This window comes from Brassica rapa, chromosome A05, assembly GCF_000309985.2.
Source record: "Brassica rapa cultivar Chiifu-401-42 chromosome A05, CAAS_Brap_v3.01, whole genome shotgun sequence".
Taxonomy (NCBI): Eukaryota; Viridiplantae; Streptophyta; class Magnoliopsida; order Brassicales; family Brassicaceae; genus Brassica; species Brassica rapa.
This window is the reverse complement of record NC_024799.2, coordinates 12,279,272-12,297,885: the sequence shown is the minus strand read 5'-3', so window position 1 is coordinate 12,297,885 and position 18,614 is coordinate 12,279,272. Positions and strand designations below refer to the sequence as shown.

At 35.1% G+C, this 18,614-nt stretch overlaps 1 protein-coding gene across 2 annotated transcripts; it reads right to left on the bottom strand.

Moving 5' to 3' along the window:
* Window positions 1–202: 202 nt before the first annotated feature.
* LOC108870568 (replication protein A 70 kDa DNA-binding subunit B) lies at window positions 203–3,695 on the bottom strand. Of its 2 annotated transcripts, none has more exons than XM_033292298.1 (4): window positions 3,653–3,695; window positions 1,205–1,316; window positions 948–1,124; window positions 203–868 (listed from the first exon to the last, which is right to left on the bottom strand). In XM_033292298.1, exons 2-4 carry the CDS (start codon window positions 1,241–1,243, stop codon window positions 707–709), a joined length of 378 nt encoding a protein of 125 aa, XP_033148189.1. In that variant the 5' UTR covers window positions 1,244–1,316; window positions 3,653–3,695; the 3' UTR covers window positions 203–706. The 2 variants fall into 2 exon arrangements, with proteins under 2 accessions (XP_033148189.1, XP_018511583.2); XM_018656067.2 differs by lacking the exon at window positions 3,653–3,695 and adding an exon at window positions 1,393–1,541.
* Between the last annotated feature and the right edge of the window lie 14,919 nt (window positions 3,696–18,614).

The following is an 18,614-nucleotide window of genomic DNA, read 5'->3' as shown; positions in this document are numbered from 1 at the left end:
GACGATTAGCGAGCCGGAGAAGATGATTAGCGAGCCGGAGAAGATGATTCCCGAGCCGGAGACTTCGATTCCCGAGTCGGAGAAGATGATTCCCGAGCCGGAGACGACGATTCCCGAGTCGGAGAAGATGATTCCCGAGCCGGAGACGACGATTCCCGAGTCGGAGACGACAGTGCCGGTGAGGGTTTGAAGATTCCCGAGAGGAGACGACACGATTCGCGATCGAATGAAATGAAATGTTTTTTTTTTATTCTTATAACAAAGGGTACAAAGGTAAATTACATCTTTAATGAAACCTATTTTTGTGATTTCTGATCCTGAGTGCTAGTTTGGGGAGGAAAACTTCAAAAGGTGCTATTATTGACAATTGCCCTAATTTAATCTCTTCTAGCAAATTATTACTAAACCGTGGGCAATTATTTTGATAAAACTGTTTCGAAACTTGCCAATTATCATGTGTAATTCTGTGGAACACCGAAAGAGAAAAGACAAGACAATATGTTTTTATTCTAAATAAAATAATGAATAACACCGAAAGCCAATAAAACAGTTTCAACATAAGTAATTTTTAAAAAATTAAAAAAAAATCCCAAGCTAAAATATTAAAAGGCAAATCCAAGAGATAACAATGCTGAAATACGACAAAGCCATATTGTCTGGAAATAAAAACAGAGTTGACAACGTTCCAAAGCGCACTGGGCGATTTTCACTCGCCCTTGATTTTCTTTGGACCCTGTTTCTTCTTGACAGAGAGTTGATCCTCAAAATCATTGTCTTCCTCTCCTTTGCTTTTTCTTTTAGACACATGAGTTGCTGAAGAACCACCAGAACCATCGGAAATCTCGTCGGAGCCGTGCAACTTCAAAACCTGAAAAATAAAGAGAATTGCAGAAAATATTGGCTTAGGTGTATCTGTCAAACTTAACCAATCATATCCAGTGTATTACCGGTTTGTGAGGCAAAGCTGCAAATTCCTCAATCATTTCACGATCATCATTAGCACAACAAACAAGATACTGAGAGCTCTTTCCTCTGATGTTATCAGAATCAACTGAAATTTCAAAAAGCATTCTCTTGCCAAAGAGGTCGCTAACTGCTTCTGGTAAGAAGTCGGGATCTTCATCCTACCATAAATAAAAAAGTACAGTTAAACAAAAGAGTGTTATTAGGCAAATTAATGGCAGCTGTTAATTTCTTAAACTACCTCATCGTAGAGTTCCGCAGCTGCACGACGCACAATCATCTGAGCGTTGGTATCAAACAAAAGAAAGTTTGCCTCACCGGAATCGTCTTTAACATTGGCAATTAATTTAAACCTGAAACCAAGAAGACTATACTGTCAATCTTATATACATTAATATATTCATTGGGTACTAATGAAGACTATAATACCTGGATATGACGTTGATGTGTTCTTTATCGCAGGTATTGCAGTAGAACAAAGGACGCATATCGTCATCAACATTGGTTGTAGGAAATACCTTTTTGTTGCAGTATTTACAACTTAGTGCCCATGGTAACAAAAGTCCCAACCTATTCATAAATGAAAAATAAAACTAAATAAACCTAAATATGATAACAAAGGGAATTAAATCACAAAACATGAGAGAAAGAAAATGGACGGCACAACATGTTTATATACCAGAGTACTATCGATGATCTCTCTTATGGTTAGCCTCTCATTAAGAACAAAAAACTTGGCACGAACTGATGTAGCAGTACCAACAGACCATTGGGTGCTATCTTTGTTTGTAAGAGCAAGGGAATCATTAGGGAGACTGCACAATCAAGTAATACATCCAATCAAAACGTTGTAGTAGGTTGTGTACAAAGAAAAAATATAGGATTAGGTAACAAAAACTGCCAAACTGGAGGAGTACCTTGCTTTGAACTGGTTAATCAAATCCCGTGTTGGGTTGAGCAAAATATGGATTGAATTATACCCGCTAGATATGGAGTAAGCACCTACAATATTAAGATTTTATTAACATGTTGTGCAATTAAACATTTTAGAAAGTAAGTCTGTTTTATATACATTTCCACTCCTTTACAGAACAGATCCTGATAACACAAATAATCATTGTGGACATGTTACTCATACTGTAATCGTATACTTGTTTAGCATAACGACCCCAAAGAGTACACATCATCTTCACATTACTGTAAAATATAAAGTTAAGTGAGAAAACAGAATATAGATGTTTAGCTAGCAAATAAAAGAAAAAGATAAAGAACTTAAGCTTACCTCTGGTCACGTAACTCAATCAAGAGCTTCATGTTATCTTTTCCTTTTATCATTTTTTTTTCAAGAGACCTAAAGTTAACTATTTGGCCAATAACGTCTACATAACCAAAAAATATAAGAATCAGGATCAATGCTAAACAAAACCGAAAGAATATTTAACTTAAAACCATTTTAACCACAAAAAATATATAAATAGAGTATTAATGCTTAGAGTATTAATACAAATCAAAGCTACATGATAAATGGCATAGAAACTGACTCACAAACCACACAGTTGTTATCAAGCTTTCCACCAAGAAGATCATTGTAGTCCGCAAAATACATTTCGGGAACTTCACTTGGAAACTCATCAGCTTTTGTTGGAAAGAAGCCAATTTTGTATGGATGTGTGGTTGTAAGGTAGTCACCAAAAGCATCGTACACTTTGAACAACTGGACGACAATCGCATCTCCCTCATGTAGCTTGTTTCATACTTTTTGATGAGCTGTTCACCAACTGAAACATGAATTCTTGTCCCCTGATTGTCCATATAAATGTTATGAGTTAGAAAAAATAAATGATAAGAGTTCGGTGAAAGCAGAATAAGTAGATCTGAAACAGTATTTTTCCCAAGAAAAACTTGAGTTTATTGTATATAGTAAAAATAAAATAAAAGACGAATCTGAGATGTAAGAAAATGCAGTAATATCTTCACTTACTTCTTTATCAACAAAAACCATTTCAATGGTGTTTTCTGATTCCTTGTTATAGTTTCTCCACAAGAGAATAATCCTAACTTCAATTCACGACGTATCTTTACGCGGTTTTAGTTCTCTAATATAAGAAACAGTATTTTTTGGGGCTTGAACCAATGCCATTCTTTTCAAAAATTGTTAGCAAAAGAGAAGAATGTTTGTATTTTAAGACCTTGGGGGTCGCCTATATATATAAGGATTTAATTTTGATAACAATCGAGCAATGAAATATTTTTCATAATAAAAAATGAAATCGCTTAAAGAAAGATATTAAATTTGTATTGTCATAAAGTGATTTGCAGACGATATGATTTTAAAACAAACAAGCTAATTAGAAATTGCATTTAAACAATGTAATAAATATGATATCAAGTTGCGCAAGTTTACTTTTTGAATAATAAGGAAAGTTATTAATACATGAATTAAGTAATAATCTTCCGCAAGTAATTTATAATAAGGTAAGTATTATCCCCCTACCTATTTTTGTCAAAACCGAAAATTAATATTCAATTATATGTGGGCTTACCTAAATCGATAATAGTTTTGGGCTTGTCTAAATAGGCTATACACATATTTGCATATAGAAGTAGGCTATAGATGTTTATAGATGGTTAATCAACTTGCACAAGTAATCCTAATCACTTAAGATTGTTTCTGGTACAAAAGACTTACGGGATGACTGCAGCGTCAATGACTTCAGGATAAGTGAGCAGCACTGGATTTCCTCAACTCGCGCTGTTATTTTCACTGGACTTTTGCTTACTCCTTGGCATCAAGAGAACACCTTTATGATTAGCATGGATATAAAACATTTCTTCAGTAAACATGAGGAGATAAACACAAGTGTTGAAATGAAATCAGTCATATAAACAGAAATGAGTTAAACAGAAATGATCCGACCAAAGGCATACAAGGCACCTGGTCGGTTTAGAAATAAAAATTTAGTGAAGAAACAACCGGAAAACGAGTTAAACGGAAATGATCCCACCAAAGTTATCCACAAATATCAGCAGAACAGATTTCAACTTCTACTAAAGTTTAGTTCCCAGGTTTGAGCTCATGGCTTTGCCATTTATAGAAGGTATATAAACTATAAATAGCAATCCAGGAAGAAAGAAAGAGGAGGAAGTACCTTGAAGTTTCTCATCTGTTTCATGAGTGTTGTTGTTCTGTGTCGTCGCGGGGCTTGGACTAAAGAAGGTAAAGCTTAGCATAGATGGGAGTGTTGATTCAGGTTGTTCCCCATCAAAATAAAACCCACCAAAACCAGAAGTTGGCGGTACATTGTTGTTATCCGCAGGTAAGAAAGAGGAGAATGATGATCTACAATCGTTATCAATCGATTCCTCTCACAGCCCCATGCTAAAGCTATAGTCTTGCTCCCGAGAAACATACTCTGAGGAGAAAGAACATCCACCACTCTCCAACCCTTCACATCCAACCCCATCTTGATCATATTGTACTTGTCCTGGCTCAGATAACTGCTCCATCCATGATGAGCTGCAAGACAAATCATTATTTCAAAATCTTTGACTTAGAAGCAACAAAGACAGAGAGCTAAGAAACCGAGAAGAGATTCATATCTACACTCCCGAGTGGTGAAATGAAATCAGTCATATAAACAGAAATGAGTTAAAACGGAAATGATTCTAATCCCCAAATCCAATTAAACCCAAAAACCCTAATCCCCAAATCCAATTAAACGATCTGAAGTCAAAACCATGCGATCTCACAAACATACCCCTATTAAACGATAAGGGTTTGACTTCAACATGGATAACGCGAACTCACAGCGACTTTTTGTCTACCTCCACATCGTCATTGCAAATCAAAACAGCGCGAGTGTCTACAGAAGGGCGAGGGAAGGACCTGGCGTTGAGGCTGCTCGATGATTGCTGAATCAAAGATATCGAAGCTGTACGAATCGAGAGAGTTTGGTCTTGCAAATCTCCGGCGGCTTTAGGTGTCGCAGAGAAAAGAGATCGAATAAGAAAAGTTCGGTGATGTTATTAAAAATAAAAAATAAAAAAATAAAAATAATTGACCAATAAAATTATAAGGATTTTCTTGAGAGTGCATGTATGATTGCCATGTCATCAGAAGTGACTTCTCGTTTAATATATAGGAGGATTAGGTACTTTGTTAAATTGGGTAAACAAATAATAATATAAGTAAACGATTTTAAATCATTAAATTATTACAGAAGAAAATAAACATAAACTACAATAAATCTAAATATACTTATGTCGGTAGAAGAAGCTATGATAATAATGGCGGTGGTGGAAGAAATGCCAACAGTGGTGGCGGAAGAAGTGACAGTGCTCAGTTGCAAATATGGTGAATGTAAACAGCGTCAGTGGTGATGTGTAAATGGTTCTCCATGTTCTCTCCAAGAAGTCAGATCTGAAACATGCAGATGAAAAGGAAAAAATAAGTCAAAGATAGAAAATGGCGAAGACAAGAAAATGAATGCGCAGTTACAAAAAAAAAGGAAAATGAATGCGTTGGGAAGAAAAGAAGGCAAAGACCCCAGAAAGTTAATGCAAAACGGCTTTTTCATACATGAACAACTCGTATAAGTTCTATTTCTACCCAGACTTGTGAAGTAGTTTAACCCATACATAAACTATCAAATTTCGATTTAACATACCTGAACTTTTTTTGATAAGAATGTGAATTTTCATTAACCATGTAATGACACAAGGAGATACAATGTGTTTTGATTAAATCAAATCCTATTGCATCTAATTAGCTAATCAAAGCAGTGGTGTCTCAGAGAGCCCCAAAAAAAGCTAAAAAAGACTCTAATTCTGTGAGCTTTCTCTTTTTTTTTTTAATTAAAAGAAATGAAATCAAATCCTATTGCATCTAATTACCTGAACTTTCTCTTTTTTTTTTAAATCAACTTTGACCCTAATTCTGTGAGTCAACTGTTAAGTGTTTACGTTTCTCAATACGACGTGGTTTTTGGTGAAATGTTATTTACTCTGCTTCTTTCTTTTACACTTCGCTAAACTGAGATCAATTGGGAGTAAATTGATCATGTCTTCACAAGATGAAACATAGTTTAGAAAAAAATTATTTTAACCATCATCAAGTACGAATCCAAAAGAAACAACAAAAGTATCACAACACATCCTAAGAACCGAACAAACAAAACCTGCACCAATAGATCCTAAAAACTTAAAGCAAAAAAAAAAAAACAGATCCACCACCAAAGCTTTTAACTCCATCAAAGCTTATACCTGACAGTAGAGAAAACTATAAACAACAATCACTAGGCATTGATATAAAACGAGTCAAAGGGGTACGTACCTGTGATTCATGGTTTGGCCCTTCTCCTTGTGACAATGTGTTTTTTTTTCGGCTTTCTATAAACTGATGCACCACTATTTGGACATTTAAAAGCATTATGACCTGTTATCCCACAACTTCCACACGTCATTGTCCTTCCTTCTCTGCTAGCTTTAAGTTTCTTAGGAGATTCTTCACCGCATTGAACCTTTCGTTTCTTTTTTGGAGACTCATTTTTTTCCTTTAATCCTCTTTTGCTTCTTCGTGCGACCTTTAGATTCTGGCCTCGTTGGTGGTTGTATCCGAGTTTCATCGGTTTTTCTCCAAAATCGCATGCCAGTAACAGGAAAGATAGAGTTCTCATATGTGGCACGCCATTTAGAGGAACAGTGGAATCACTTACCTCATTTTCTTAGTAACAACTGAGATTTCTACCCGTTCAAAGTTCTTAAGACCACCATTAACGCAGGTGGTTAGCGTATTGCTTAGGGTTAATTTTAATTTATAAAAAAAAATAAGAAAGGATAAACCACGGCACTTAATTAAGCCCGTGAAACAACGCCGCTTAGTAGGCACGTGTCGAGACATGAGAGTGGGGAGCTTCGATTACGCGTGAAAACAAATCAAACTTGGTTCTCTCTCTCTCTCTCTCTCTCTCTCTCTCTCTCTCTCTCTCTCTCTCTCTCTCTCTCTCTCTCTCTCTCCCTCTCTCTCTCTCTCTCTCTCTCTCTCTCACTCTCTCTCTCTCTCTCTCTATCTCTCTCTCTCTCTCTCTCTCTCTCTCTCTCTCTCTCTCTCTCTCTCTCTCTCTCTCTCTCTTCTCTCTCTCTCTCTCTCTCTCTCTCTCTCTCTCTCTTCTCTCTCTCTCTCTCTCTCTCTCTCTCTCTCTCTCTCTCTCTCTCTCTCTCTCTCTCTCTCTCTCTCTCTCTCTCTCTCTAAAGGCGATTCGTATTCGTCTCGGTGGCTCTGCTATCGTCGGTGACGTCTCCCTCGGTGGCTCCGCGTCTGCGATCTCGATGGTAGTTCTCCTCGACGGCGACAGACCTCTCGCGACGCTGGCTCTCCTAAAATCGAAAGGTAAGCGTTTCGTGTGTTCTTCAATTTTCCTTGTGTTTAGATTATGAATCTTATTGTTCTGATCGGCTGATTTTTGTTTGTTATTTGTTGGTTAGGTGTATTGGTGGTGAAGGAGTTCTCTCTCGGTGGAGACGAAGCCTTCGTTCTTTCTCAATGATTCAGTGTATCGGTGGCGACGGAGCTCTCCTCAACGGCGACGGAGCTCTCCTCGATGGCGACAGAGCTCTCCTCGACGGCGACGGAGCTGGCCTTCGGCGAAGGTAAAGCTTCTGTTTCAAGTCGATAAAATTTTGTAAAATTTGATTTGTTTGATTCGGTTTGTTCTGTACTGAGATGGATTCATCAAATATGATTTGCTTGCAAGTTTGTTTCAATCAATATGGATGGATGAAAATAGATTTGTTTGTAAGGTTGTTTCAACCTGGATTTGTTTCAATTAAGATGGAAGGATCAAATTTGAATAGTTTCAGTGTGTTTCTCCGGCCTAATTCAGATATAAAGCAATGTTTATTTCTCATTGTTTTCGCTATATATTTTGATTAGTTTCTCTGTGTTTGTGTCTTAACAAGCGTGGGTCAAGGGTACAAGACGAAGGAAGCTCATAGCGGAGGAGTACATTTGGTCTTCGCAATACAGGTAAATGTCTTCTCCTAATGAATTGACTGAAAGCTTTACGGTTGAGTTAGATAGTTAATGTTTTTCTTAGGGAACTAGATTATGGTTGTGTGATAAATATAAGTGATGGTTAGCTAGAAACCGAGATTCTTGTCTTGCATTAACTCTGTAATTAATATGGTTGTGTGATAAATAGAAGTGATGGTTAGCTAGAATATTGGTTGTGTGAGTGATGAATGTGTTTATCTTTCCGAGTTCTATTAAACCGAATCCTTTTTCTTTATCTCTTCCATGTATCAAACTCGCCTTCCATCTATCTTATCTTCCATCTATCTTATCTTCCATCTCTCTTGACTTCCATCTCTCTTATCTTCCATCTCTCTTGACTTCCATCTCTCTTTTCTATAACGTAAGACGTATTCAAAAATGGATTCTAATCCATTTTTGAATTGCAATTTTGTTGATCTTCTTCAAAGTCAACAAGATAGTTGCATAGGTTTATCTTCTTCTCCCATTCCTTTATCTGGCACGCAAGCCACAGAAGATTCAAACTTCGAGCAAGACAGTCCAGTGCAGCGTAAGGAACGGATGTCTTGGACGAAAACAGATGATGAGGTCCTGATCAGCTCTTGGTTAAACACCAGCAAAGATGCTGTTGTTGGGAACGAGCAAAAGTCTGTAGCCTTCTGGAAGAGAATAGCAGACTACTTTGCTGCTAGTCCGAAGCTTGCAGGCCTTGAAAAAAGAGAGCCATTGCACTGCAAGAATCGGTGGTATACTACAAGAAAACAGCGGCATACTGAGGGAAAAAATCGTCGGTATGTCGTCGGAATAACGCTATTCCGACGACATACCGACGAAAAAAATCCTCGGAAATAACTCCTCGGAAATTCATTTTTCCTCGGAAATCCCTCGGAAATTTCCGACGGAATTCCGAGAAAATGAATTTCCGAGGACCACAAGTTCGTCGGAAAGTCCTCGGAATATTCCGAGGAAGATGTCGTCGGAATATCTCGAGGGATACACTTCCTCGGAATATTTCCAAAATTAAAAAAGAAATTATAAATTTATTTTTTTAAATTGAAATTCGAAAATATAAAATTAAAATTGAAATAGAAAACATATTTAAAATACAAAAATAATAAAATACTTTTTATAAATAAAAAAATGTTTTATAAATACAAAATTAGTTTTAATAAATATAAACATTTTTATAAATATGAAATCATCTTTTTATAAATACAAAATAGTTTTTATAAATACAAAAAATAATAAAATAGTGTTTATAAATCAAAAAAATGTTTTATAAATACAAAATTAGTTTTAATAAATATAAATATTTTTATAGATATGAAATCGTCTTTTTATAAATACAAAATAATTTTTATATGTAATAAAAATAATAAAATAGCGTTTATAAATCAAAAAAATGTTTTATAAATACAAAATTAGTTTTTATAAATATAAATACTTTTATAGATATGAAATCATCTTTTTATAAATACAAAATAGTTTTTATAAATACAAAAAATAATAAAATAGTGTTTATAAATAAAAAAAATGTTTTATAAATACAAAATTAGTTTTATAAATATAAATATTTTTATAGATATGAAATCATCTTTTTATAAATACAAAATAGTTTTTATAAATACAAAAAATAATAAAATAGTGTTTATAAATCAAAAAATGTTTTATAAATACAAAATTAATTTTAAAATATGAAATCATCTTTTATAAATCCAAAAATCGAATTTATATACAAAAAACGTTTTGTATATTTAAAAATAGTTTTTATAAATACAAAAATAAAAAAATAGTGTTTATAAATCAAAGAAACGTAATACAAAAATAATAAACAATTTATAAAAAAGTTCTAAATCAATTCAACACAACCAAATCACAATTCTAAACCTATTACACAACAAATCACAATCCTACCCAATCACCCTAACAAAAATCTATCAAAAAACTTCTAAAATCATCAAATCTACTTAAAAACCTAACAAATAGGACCTAAGAGAGTGGGATAGGGTCCTTACATGATTTGTAAGGGAATGGAGAGGATTCGCCGGAGAGATCGTCGCGAGAGAAGGTGGAGAACGCCGGAAGGAGAGAGAGATCGCCGGAGAGGAAGAAGAGAGAAATGGGAAGAAGATGCGTTTCGAGTTTATAAAACCTAGGGTCCGACGGATATTTTCCGTCGGAATTCCCTCAGTATTTTCAATTTCAATTTTCGCGAAATATTTGGCGGCTTGTTTGCCCGGTTAAATGAAAATATTCCGAAGAAATTCCAACGGCCACTTAAATATCTGTCGGAATTTCCTCGGAATATTTTCATTAATTCGAGGAAAAAGAATATCCTGTGCATGTATTTCTATTAATTTATATTGTTCCTCAGAATTTCCTCGGAATATTCCGAGGAAATTCTGAGGAACACATGTTTGGGGTTTCAAAACATCAAATTTTTTTGCCCTATATCATTTCTTATACAAATGCAATGCATACCATTGAGGAATCTTTGTATAGATGATCATAAACCATGAAATAACAAAATTTCAAAACGAATTGTAAGTATTCCCTTTACCGTTCATTAAAGTGTATAAGTGTTACTCTTATGTTGTGGAGATTTCGTTCATACAATCAGAAAAGTGTTATATAAGTGTTTCACTTAAACAAATTTTTGACTTCATAATCAGTCTAAGACACTTAATAGGGGTTATATAAGTGTTATTCAAACCGCAAAAAGTTGTTTTCGCTTTAAAAACCCTACTTCCTCGGAAAAGTCTTCCTCGGAATTTCCTCGGAATATTCCGAGGCTTTTCCGAGGAAACAGAAACCCTAAAAGCAAAGCCCTGAATCGTCGGAAAAGTCTCGGACTATGCCGAGGAATTTCCGAGGAAATAAGATTTCCTCGGAAATTCGTCGGAATATTCCGAGGATCTCATTTTCCGTCAGAATGTCCATCAGAATTACGCTGTTTTCTTGTAGCATAGCATATGAAGCCGCAGCAAGACAGAAAACTTCTAAATTCCAGTAAATTTGAAACCCTAATTTCCCCAATTGCTCTCTGTTTCACGAAGTAAAAAGGAAGAAGAAGATTTAAATGAAATTTCAAAGCTACGTTGTTTTGTGACTGTCGATCTTTTTAGAAAAAAAAATCAAAACGCCCCGTATCTAAAACGTCTACAGTTAACAGTTGACTCATGGAATTGGGGTCAAGATTGATTTTAAAAAGAAAAACGAAATTCAGGTATGTTAAAACGAAATTTTATAGTTTATGTTGTTAAACTATAATCTAATCTCTCCTTGATACATTTACATAAGTTAGTTAATTATGTTATTACACAAAGAGTTGTAACTCTTCAAGTTGTGTCCTTTAGTATAAAGAGTTGTGTCTCTTATACTTGTAATGATTCGATCTCTATATAAAGATCAATCATCTGTTGTAAACATAATAACCGAATCTCAATAATACAAAAGTATTTTCAGAAAAGTTTATAAGCCTGAAACGTCTATCTTATTCTTTCTCTCGAACTCGTGTGTAACACACTGTGATCGTTGTGTAACACAAGCGGTTGGTAAAAGATTAACATGGTATCAGAGCTTTACGTTTGAGAGGACAAAGAAAAAAGCACTAGTAAGAGAAACACTTGGCGTGGAGAAAAGGAGGCTAGAGGATTTTGTCATACGATTTCGGAATCATTCGAAACGATGAAGAATCAAGTAATCCCCATATTTGATGGAGAGAAGTACGACTTCTGGAGCATCAAGATGACAACCATTCTCAAGACCAGGAAGTTATGGTCTGTGGTTGAAGAAGGCGTAGCAGCCCCACCAGCACAAGTGGATGAAACCCCTGAAACAGCAAGGGCAAGATCGCTTAGAGAAGAAGCGATGATGAACGATACATTGGCTTTGCAAATCTTGCAAACTGCTGTATCGGATCATATATTCTCACGGATTGCAGCAGCATCAACATCCAAAGAGGCGTGGGATGCATTGAAGGAGGAGTATGAAGGCTCTCCTCAAGTTCGTTTGATTAAACTTCAAACATTGCGAAGGGAGTATGAGAATCTGAAGATGTATGAGAATGAAGACATTAAGGTCTTCACAGATAAGATAGTTGAATTGGCAAATCAATTAACTTATCATGGTGAACAGAAGTCAGATGTTCAACTCATACAAAAGATACTCATCTCTCTCCCAGCCAAGTTCGATAGCATAGTCAGTGTGTTGGAGCAAACAAGCGATTTGACTTCAACAAAGATGACAGAGTTGATCGGGATCTTGAAGGCTCATGAAGCAAGGCTGGCTGCAAGAGAAGAAAGCACCAGTGAAGGAGCATTCGATGCTCGTGTTAAACACAAAAATTCTGGTGTTACACAAGACAACTCAAAGCGCCAAGGAGGCAAGAAGTGGTGCGGTTTCTGCAAGAGAAACAACCACAATGAGAGCGAGTGTTGGAGGAAACAGAAGAAGGAAGATCCAAAGAAGGATCACAGAAGTAACAAGGAGTGTTACAATTGTGGCAAGTTAGGCCACTTTGCAAATCAGTGCTACTCAAAGAAGAAAGAGAAGGCACATGTGAGTCTCGAAGAAGATTCAAATGAAGATCACATGTTGTTCAGTGCGAGCGAAGCAGCAACAACAGTGATGGAAGATGTCTGGTTAGTAGACAGTGGAGCAACTAATCATATGACAAAGGAGGAGAGTTACTTCTCAAAGCTTGATAGGAGTATCAAGGTTCCAATAAAGATTGGAAATGGAAGCACAGTCATGACAGCCGGTAAAGGAGACATTACCGTCATGACTAAAGGTGGCAAGAAGACCATCAGAAATGTATTCTTGGTTCCGGGTTTGGCAAAAAATTTGTTGAGTGTTCCACAAATTGTTTCAAGCGGATACCGGGTGAGTTTCCAAGAGAAGAGATGCATCATAGATGATGCAAAAGGAAGGAGGATAATGGATATCCCAATGACTCACAAAAGCTATCGAATCAGGATGAGTTCGGCTCAGGTAGAAGAGGCCTTGAGCGCTAGTGAGCAAGGAAAGATGGAGACATGGCACAAGAGACTTGGTCATGTAGGCGACAAAAGGTTGCAACAAATGCAAGACAAAGACTTGGTAAAGGGATTACCAAAGTTTAAAGTCAAGAAGGAAGCATGTGAGGCGTGTAGACTTGGAAAGCAATCACGCAAAAGCTTCCCAAAGGAATCTCAAACTAAGACAAGAGAGAAGCTTGAGATTGTACATACGGATGTATGTGGGCCGATGCAGCACCAGTCTGTTGATGGAAGCCGATACTTTTTGCTATTCTTGGATGATCATACTCACATGTGTTGGGTATACTTCATGAAGCAAAAGTCAGAGACATTCTCACTGTTCAAGAAGTTCAAAGCAATGGTGGAGAAGCAGTCGGATTGTACCATCAAGACACTGAGATCAGATGGAGGTGGTGAGTTCACTTCACGAGAATTCAACCGGTTCTGTGAAGAAGAAGGAATCAATAAGCAAGTCACCTTGCCTTATTCACCGCAACAAAATGGTGCAGCGGAGCGCATGAATAGGACCTTGGTGGAGATGGCTAGATCTATGTTGGCAGAACAAGACTTACCGCTCAAGTTATGGGCAGAAGCGGTATACACTGCCTCATATCTTCAAAACCGTCTGCCATCAAAGGCAATAGAAGAAGATGTCACTCCTATAGAGAAGTGGTGTGGACACAAGCCAGATGTGTCACACATGAGAATGTTTGGTAGCATATGCTACATACATATCCCAAATCAAAAGAGGAGGAAGCTAGACGTCAAGGCAAAGCGTGGAGTCTTTGTTGGATATAGCAACCAATCCAAAGGCTATAGAGTTCTCATTTTGGAGAATGAGAAGATTGAAGTATCAAGAGATGTCGAGTTTGAAGAAGGAAAGAAGTGGGATTGGAAAAGGCAAGAAGAAGTGAGGAAGACATTGGAGTTGTCTATGGAAGACTCTCACTCGCCTGAGGATCAAACCGAAGGTGCATCCAGTCCTGAGGAACAAACCGAAGGTGCATCCAGTCCTGAGGAACAATTTGGAGGTACTTTCAGCCCTATTTCTTTTCAAAATGATGATCATGATACTAGTAGTGGAGATGAAGAAACTTCTGAGGCACCAAGGAAGTTCAAGTCCATGGTTGATATCATGGAAAGGGCACCGAGAGTAGAGCTTGATGAAGCGGCTCAAGCTATAGAAGCTTGTCTTCATGCAAATGAAGAACCATACACTTATGATGAAGCGTGTGGTACCAAGGAATGGAGAGAAGCAATGAATGAGGAGATAGCCATGATTGAGAAGAACAAGACGTGGGAACTAGTGGACAAGCCAAAGAAGAAGAATGTGATAAGTGTGAAGTGGATCTACAAGATCAAGACCGATGCAAACGGCAATCACATCAAGCACAAGGCGCGGCTAGTTGCAAGAGGGTTCTCTCAAGAGTATGGTGTTGACTACCTTGAGACGTTTGCCCCTGTCTCAAGACATGATACAATACGAGCCATACTTGCCTATGCGGCTCAGATGAAGTGGCAATTGTATCAGATGGATGTGAAGTCAGCCTTTCTCAATGGCGACCTCAAGGAAGAAGTGTATGTCACACAACCGCCTGGGTATGTGACACACGGGAAGGAACACAAAGTGTTAAGGCTACACAAAGCTTTATATGGTTTAAAGCAAGCCCCAAGGGCATGGTATGGAAGGATAGATTCATACTTTCTTCAAAACGGTTTTGAGAGGAGTATGAATGATGCGGCTTTATACATCAAGAAGCAAGGAGGAGATGTGTTGATCGTGAGTCTATATGTGGATGATATAATCATCACAGGAAGCAACATTCAGAGCATCAACACATTCAAGGAGAACATGAAGAAAGAATTCGAGATGGTGGATCTTGGATTGTTGAACTACTTTCTTGGAATGGAAGTAATTCAAGACAATGGAGGCATATTTCTTTCACAAGAAAAGTATGCAAACAAACTTGTAGACAAGTTTGGGATGCGAGACAGCAAGAGTGTAAGCAACCCACTTACACCACAAGGAAAAGGAGTTGAGGATGACAAGGAGTATGGAGATCCGACTAAGTATAGAAGCATCATTGGAGGGCTTTTGTACTTGTGTGCATCAAGACCTGATGTGATGTATGCAAGCGCCTATCTCTCAAGATACATGTCATCACCTCGCATGAAGCACTACCAAGAAGCCAAGAGGGTGTTAAGATATGTCAAAGGAACATCAAACTTTGGAGTGTACTTCACAAGCGTGAAAGAACCAAGACTTCTAGGCTACACAGACAGCGATTGGGGTGGTTCTAAGGAAGACAAGAAAAGCACTTCAGGTTATGTGTTTACTCTTGGATCAGCCATGTTTTGTTGGCAGTCAAGCAAGCAACAAACAGTGGCGCAATCAACGGCTGAGGCAGAGTACATAGCCGTGTGTGCAGCAGCAAATCAAGCAGTGTGGTTACAAAGACTATTTGAAGACTTTGGTCAGAAGTTTGAAGGAGGCATTCCGATCTTATGTGACAACAAATCAGCAATAGCAATTGGGAAGAATCCGGTGCAACACAGAAGGACGAAGCACATAGAGATCAAGTACCATTTCGTGAGGGAAGCTGAGCAAAAGGGAATCATTGAACTGAAGTATTGCAAAGGGGATGATCAACTCGCAGACATTCTCACAAAGGCATTGGGCGGTTCAAGATTTGAAGATCTAAGGAAGCAGCTTGGAGTCAAGTCGAGATATGATTAAGGAGGAGTGTTAAACTATAATCTAATCTCTCCTTGATACATTTACATAAGTTAGTTAATTATGTTATTACACAAAGAGTTGTAACTCTTCAAGTTGTGTCCTTTAGTATAAAGAGTTGTGTCTCTTATACTTGTAATGATTCGATCTCTATATAAAGATCAATCATCTGTTGTAAACATAATAACCGAATCTCAATAATACAAAAGTATTTTCAGAAAAGTTTATAAGCCTGAAACGTCTATCTTATTCTTTCTCTCGAACTCGTGTGTAACACACTGTGATCGTTGTGTAACACAAGCGGTTGGTAAAAGATTAACATATGTATGGGTTGAACTACCTCAAAAGTCTGGGTAGAAATAGAACTTGTACGAGTTGTTCATGTATGAAAAAGCCTTTTTTCCCAACTATTGGATTTAAAAGGCAACTAGATTTTGATCAGCGCGTCCACGCGGATGTATTTTTCAACAAATACGATGCTATTTGTTTTTTATGTCACTATTTAGGGTTGGAAAAAAACTCGAATTCGAAGAATTGAACCGATCTCAATCCGAATAAGTAGAACCAAATCCTAACCGAAATTGATAAAATATTCGAATTATTCAAAATTTTGGTATTTGAAGAACTAAAACCTAATTCGATCTGAACCGAAGTATTTTAGGTATCCAAAATAGATTTATATACTTATATATATATTAATTATTTTTTATTTAATATATATAAAAACATCTAGAATATATATGATACTTTCAAGTTCGTTTAAATACTTGAAAATATATACAAATAATCAAACGTAAATATCTAAAATAGTTAAAATATACTCAAAACTCTAAAAATATTTAAATAATTATTAATTCTCTATCCTAATATTTAAACCAAACAATTTAAATTGGTTATCCAAATCCAAACCGAATCCTCAAAGATCTAAACTAAACACGAAATCCCAGACAGACCCGAAGGCGAACTCGAACGCCCACCCCTAATCACTATTATATATCATATATTAGTCATCATAGGTTACAAAATATGTGTTATCATATAATTAATCGTATTTTTTATGTACCATAAATAAGTTTTTTCATAATTAATAATATTTTATATGTACAATCATATAAATAATCACATATATTATATTTTTAAATTTCAATGTGAAATATAAAAACCATAATTTAAGTTGGTGTTTGAAATTGGGCTTTGTATTGTATTTTTCTTATATATATTGAAAATATGTAAGTAAAAATCAAAATTTTAATATATGTATATTTTTGAATGAATTTTTGATATAAATCAATTTTAAATTATTATTTTGATTTGAATATGTATATCAAGTAATATAAACCCATTCATTTTTAATATAATGTCATTGACTTCCAATTTTTTTTAATAGCATAAGCTCATTACTTTTTTTTTCCTAACTTACTGCTATCCATGTTTCCAAACAACATTATTTTTTTAACTACTATCTATGTTGCCAAACAAAAGCTTAAAGTATTTCTACTTTAATAAGATGGATGATTATTGGAAAATATGTTAGTAAAAATCAAATTTTGAATATATTTATATTTTGAATGAATTTTTGATATAAAAAAATTTTAAATTATTATTTTGATTTGAATATGTATATCAAGTAACATAAAACCATTAGTTTTTAATATAATGTAATGAACTTCTAATTTTTTTAATAGCATAAGCTCATTACCTTTTTTTTCTTAACTTACTGCTATCAATGTTTCCAAACAGCACTATTTTTTAACTGTTATCGATGTTGCCAAACAAAAACTTAAAGTACTTCTACTTTAATAAGACAGATGATGTATGATCAATGAAGGAAAAGGAAAAAGAATGTATAAAAGAAATTAAGTAAACATCGAAGAATAAAAAAGATCTGAAGAGGTTAAGAAAATATCGATTTGATGAATAAATCTATCTTTTTCTTTTTTGGCAACTTGAATAAATCTCATAAAATAAAACCACTTTATGACAATTATTTTTATAGAACTAATAAACTATTATAAGAAAATATTATTTGATAAAAAAAATGAAAATATTATTTGATCAAAAAAAGAAAATATTAAATCGAGTATTCCATGAAAGCGAACTACGTGTTATCTTTCACCCTTGAAAATGACACATCGTGTTTTGTATATCGAGGGATTAGTGAACAAAATCGTTTCAGTGACCCAAAAAAAAGTATGTAGCTAACACACACAAATAGTAATAATATTTTTTTTCCTAAGAGAATAATATTAATTTTTTAAAATGAGTTAGTAGTATAACATAATATATCTTCTAACCGTTTTAAATTTTTATCTAGAAGTAAATTTAAGATCTATAAATGTTTTCATTATGTTTTTATCACATCCAAATAATTAAAAAGTAACTAGATTTCCACCCGCACAACCGTGCGGGTATATATTTTCACTTTTATATATATAGATATTTATTTTACATAATTATTATATATTTTAAATGTTACTTACATATTTAAATGTTTGAAATTAATTAATTTCATTTTATTTCTAACAAAATCTTTAAAAATTATTAGTAAATGTATTTTTGAAATTAATTAATTTCATTTTATTTAAATTTTCGTTTAGAAACCAAAACTATATTCAATTTTAATTTCTAATTATATTTTATGATAGTTTAAATTAAAACTAACTAATTTTTGAAAGTAAATTTAAAAAGATTCTAAGAAGATTTTAAAAAGATTTTGCTAGAACATTTTAAATATATTCATTTGTATTTCAAATAAAAAGATAAGATATTAAAATATATAATAATGTAGTTATGTAAAATATGATATTTTCTAGGAATTGTCCAAACTAAAAAAAAAAAGCACACATGAAAAGAAGTCATGACTTCTGGT

Bases quoted from the DNA above. Each gene is read 5' to 3' on its own strand.
- LOC108870568 (XM_018656067.2), bottom strand. From the start codon at position 1,541: ATGAATAGGTTGGGACTTTTGTTACCATGGGCACTAAGTTGTAAATAC. The intron at 1,317-1,392 runs GTATTATAGTCT...TCTTGGTTTCAG, and splicing joins CACATCAACGTCATATCCAG to GTTTAAATTAATTGCCAATG. The intron at 1,125-1,204 runs GTAGTTTAAGAA...TATTTATGGTAG, and splicing joins CTGCGGAACTCTACGATGAG to GATGAAGATCCCGACTTCTT.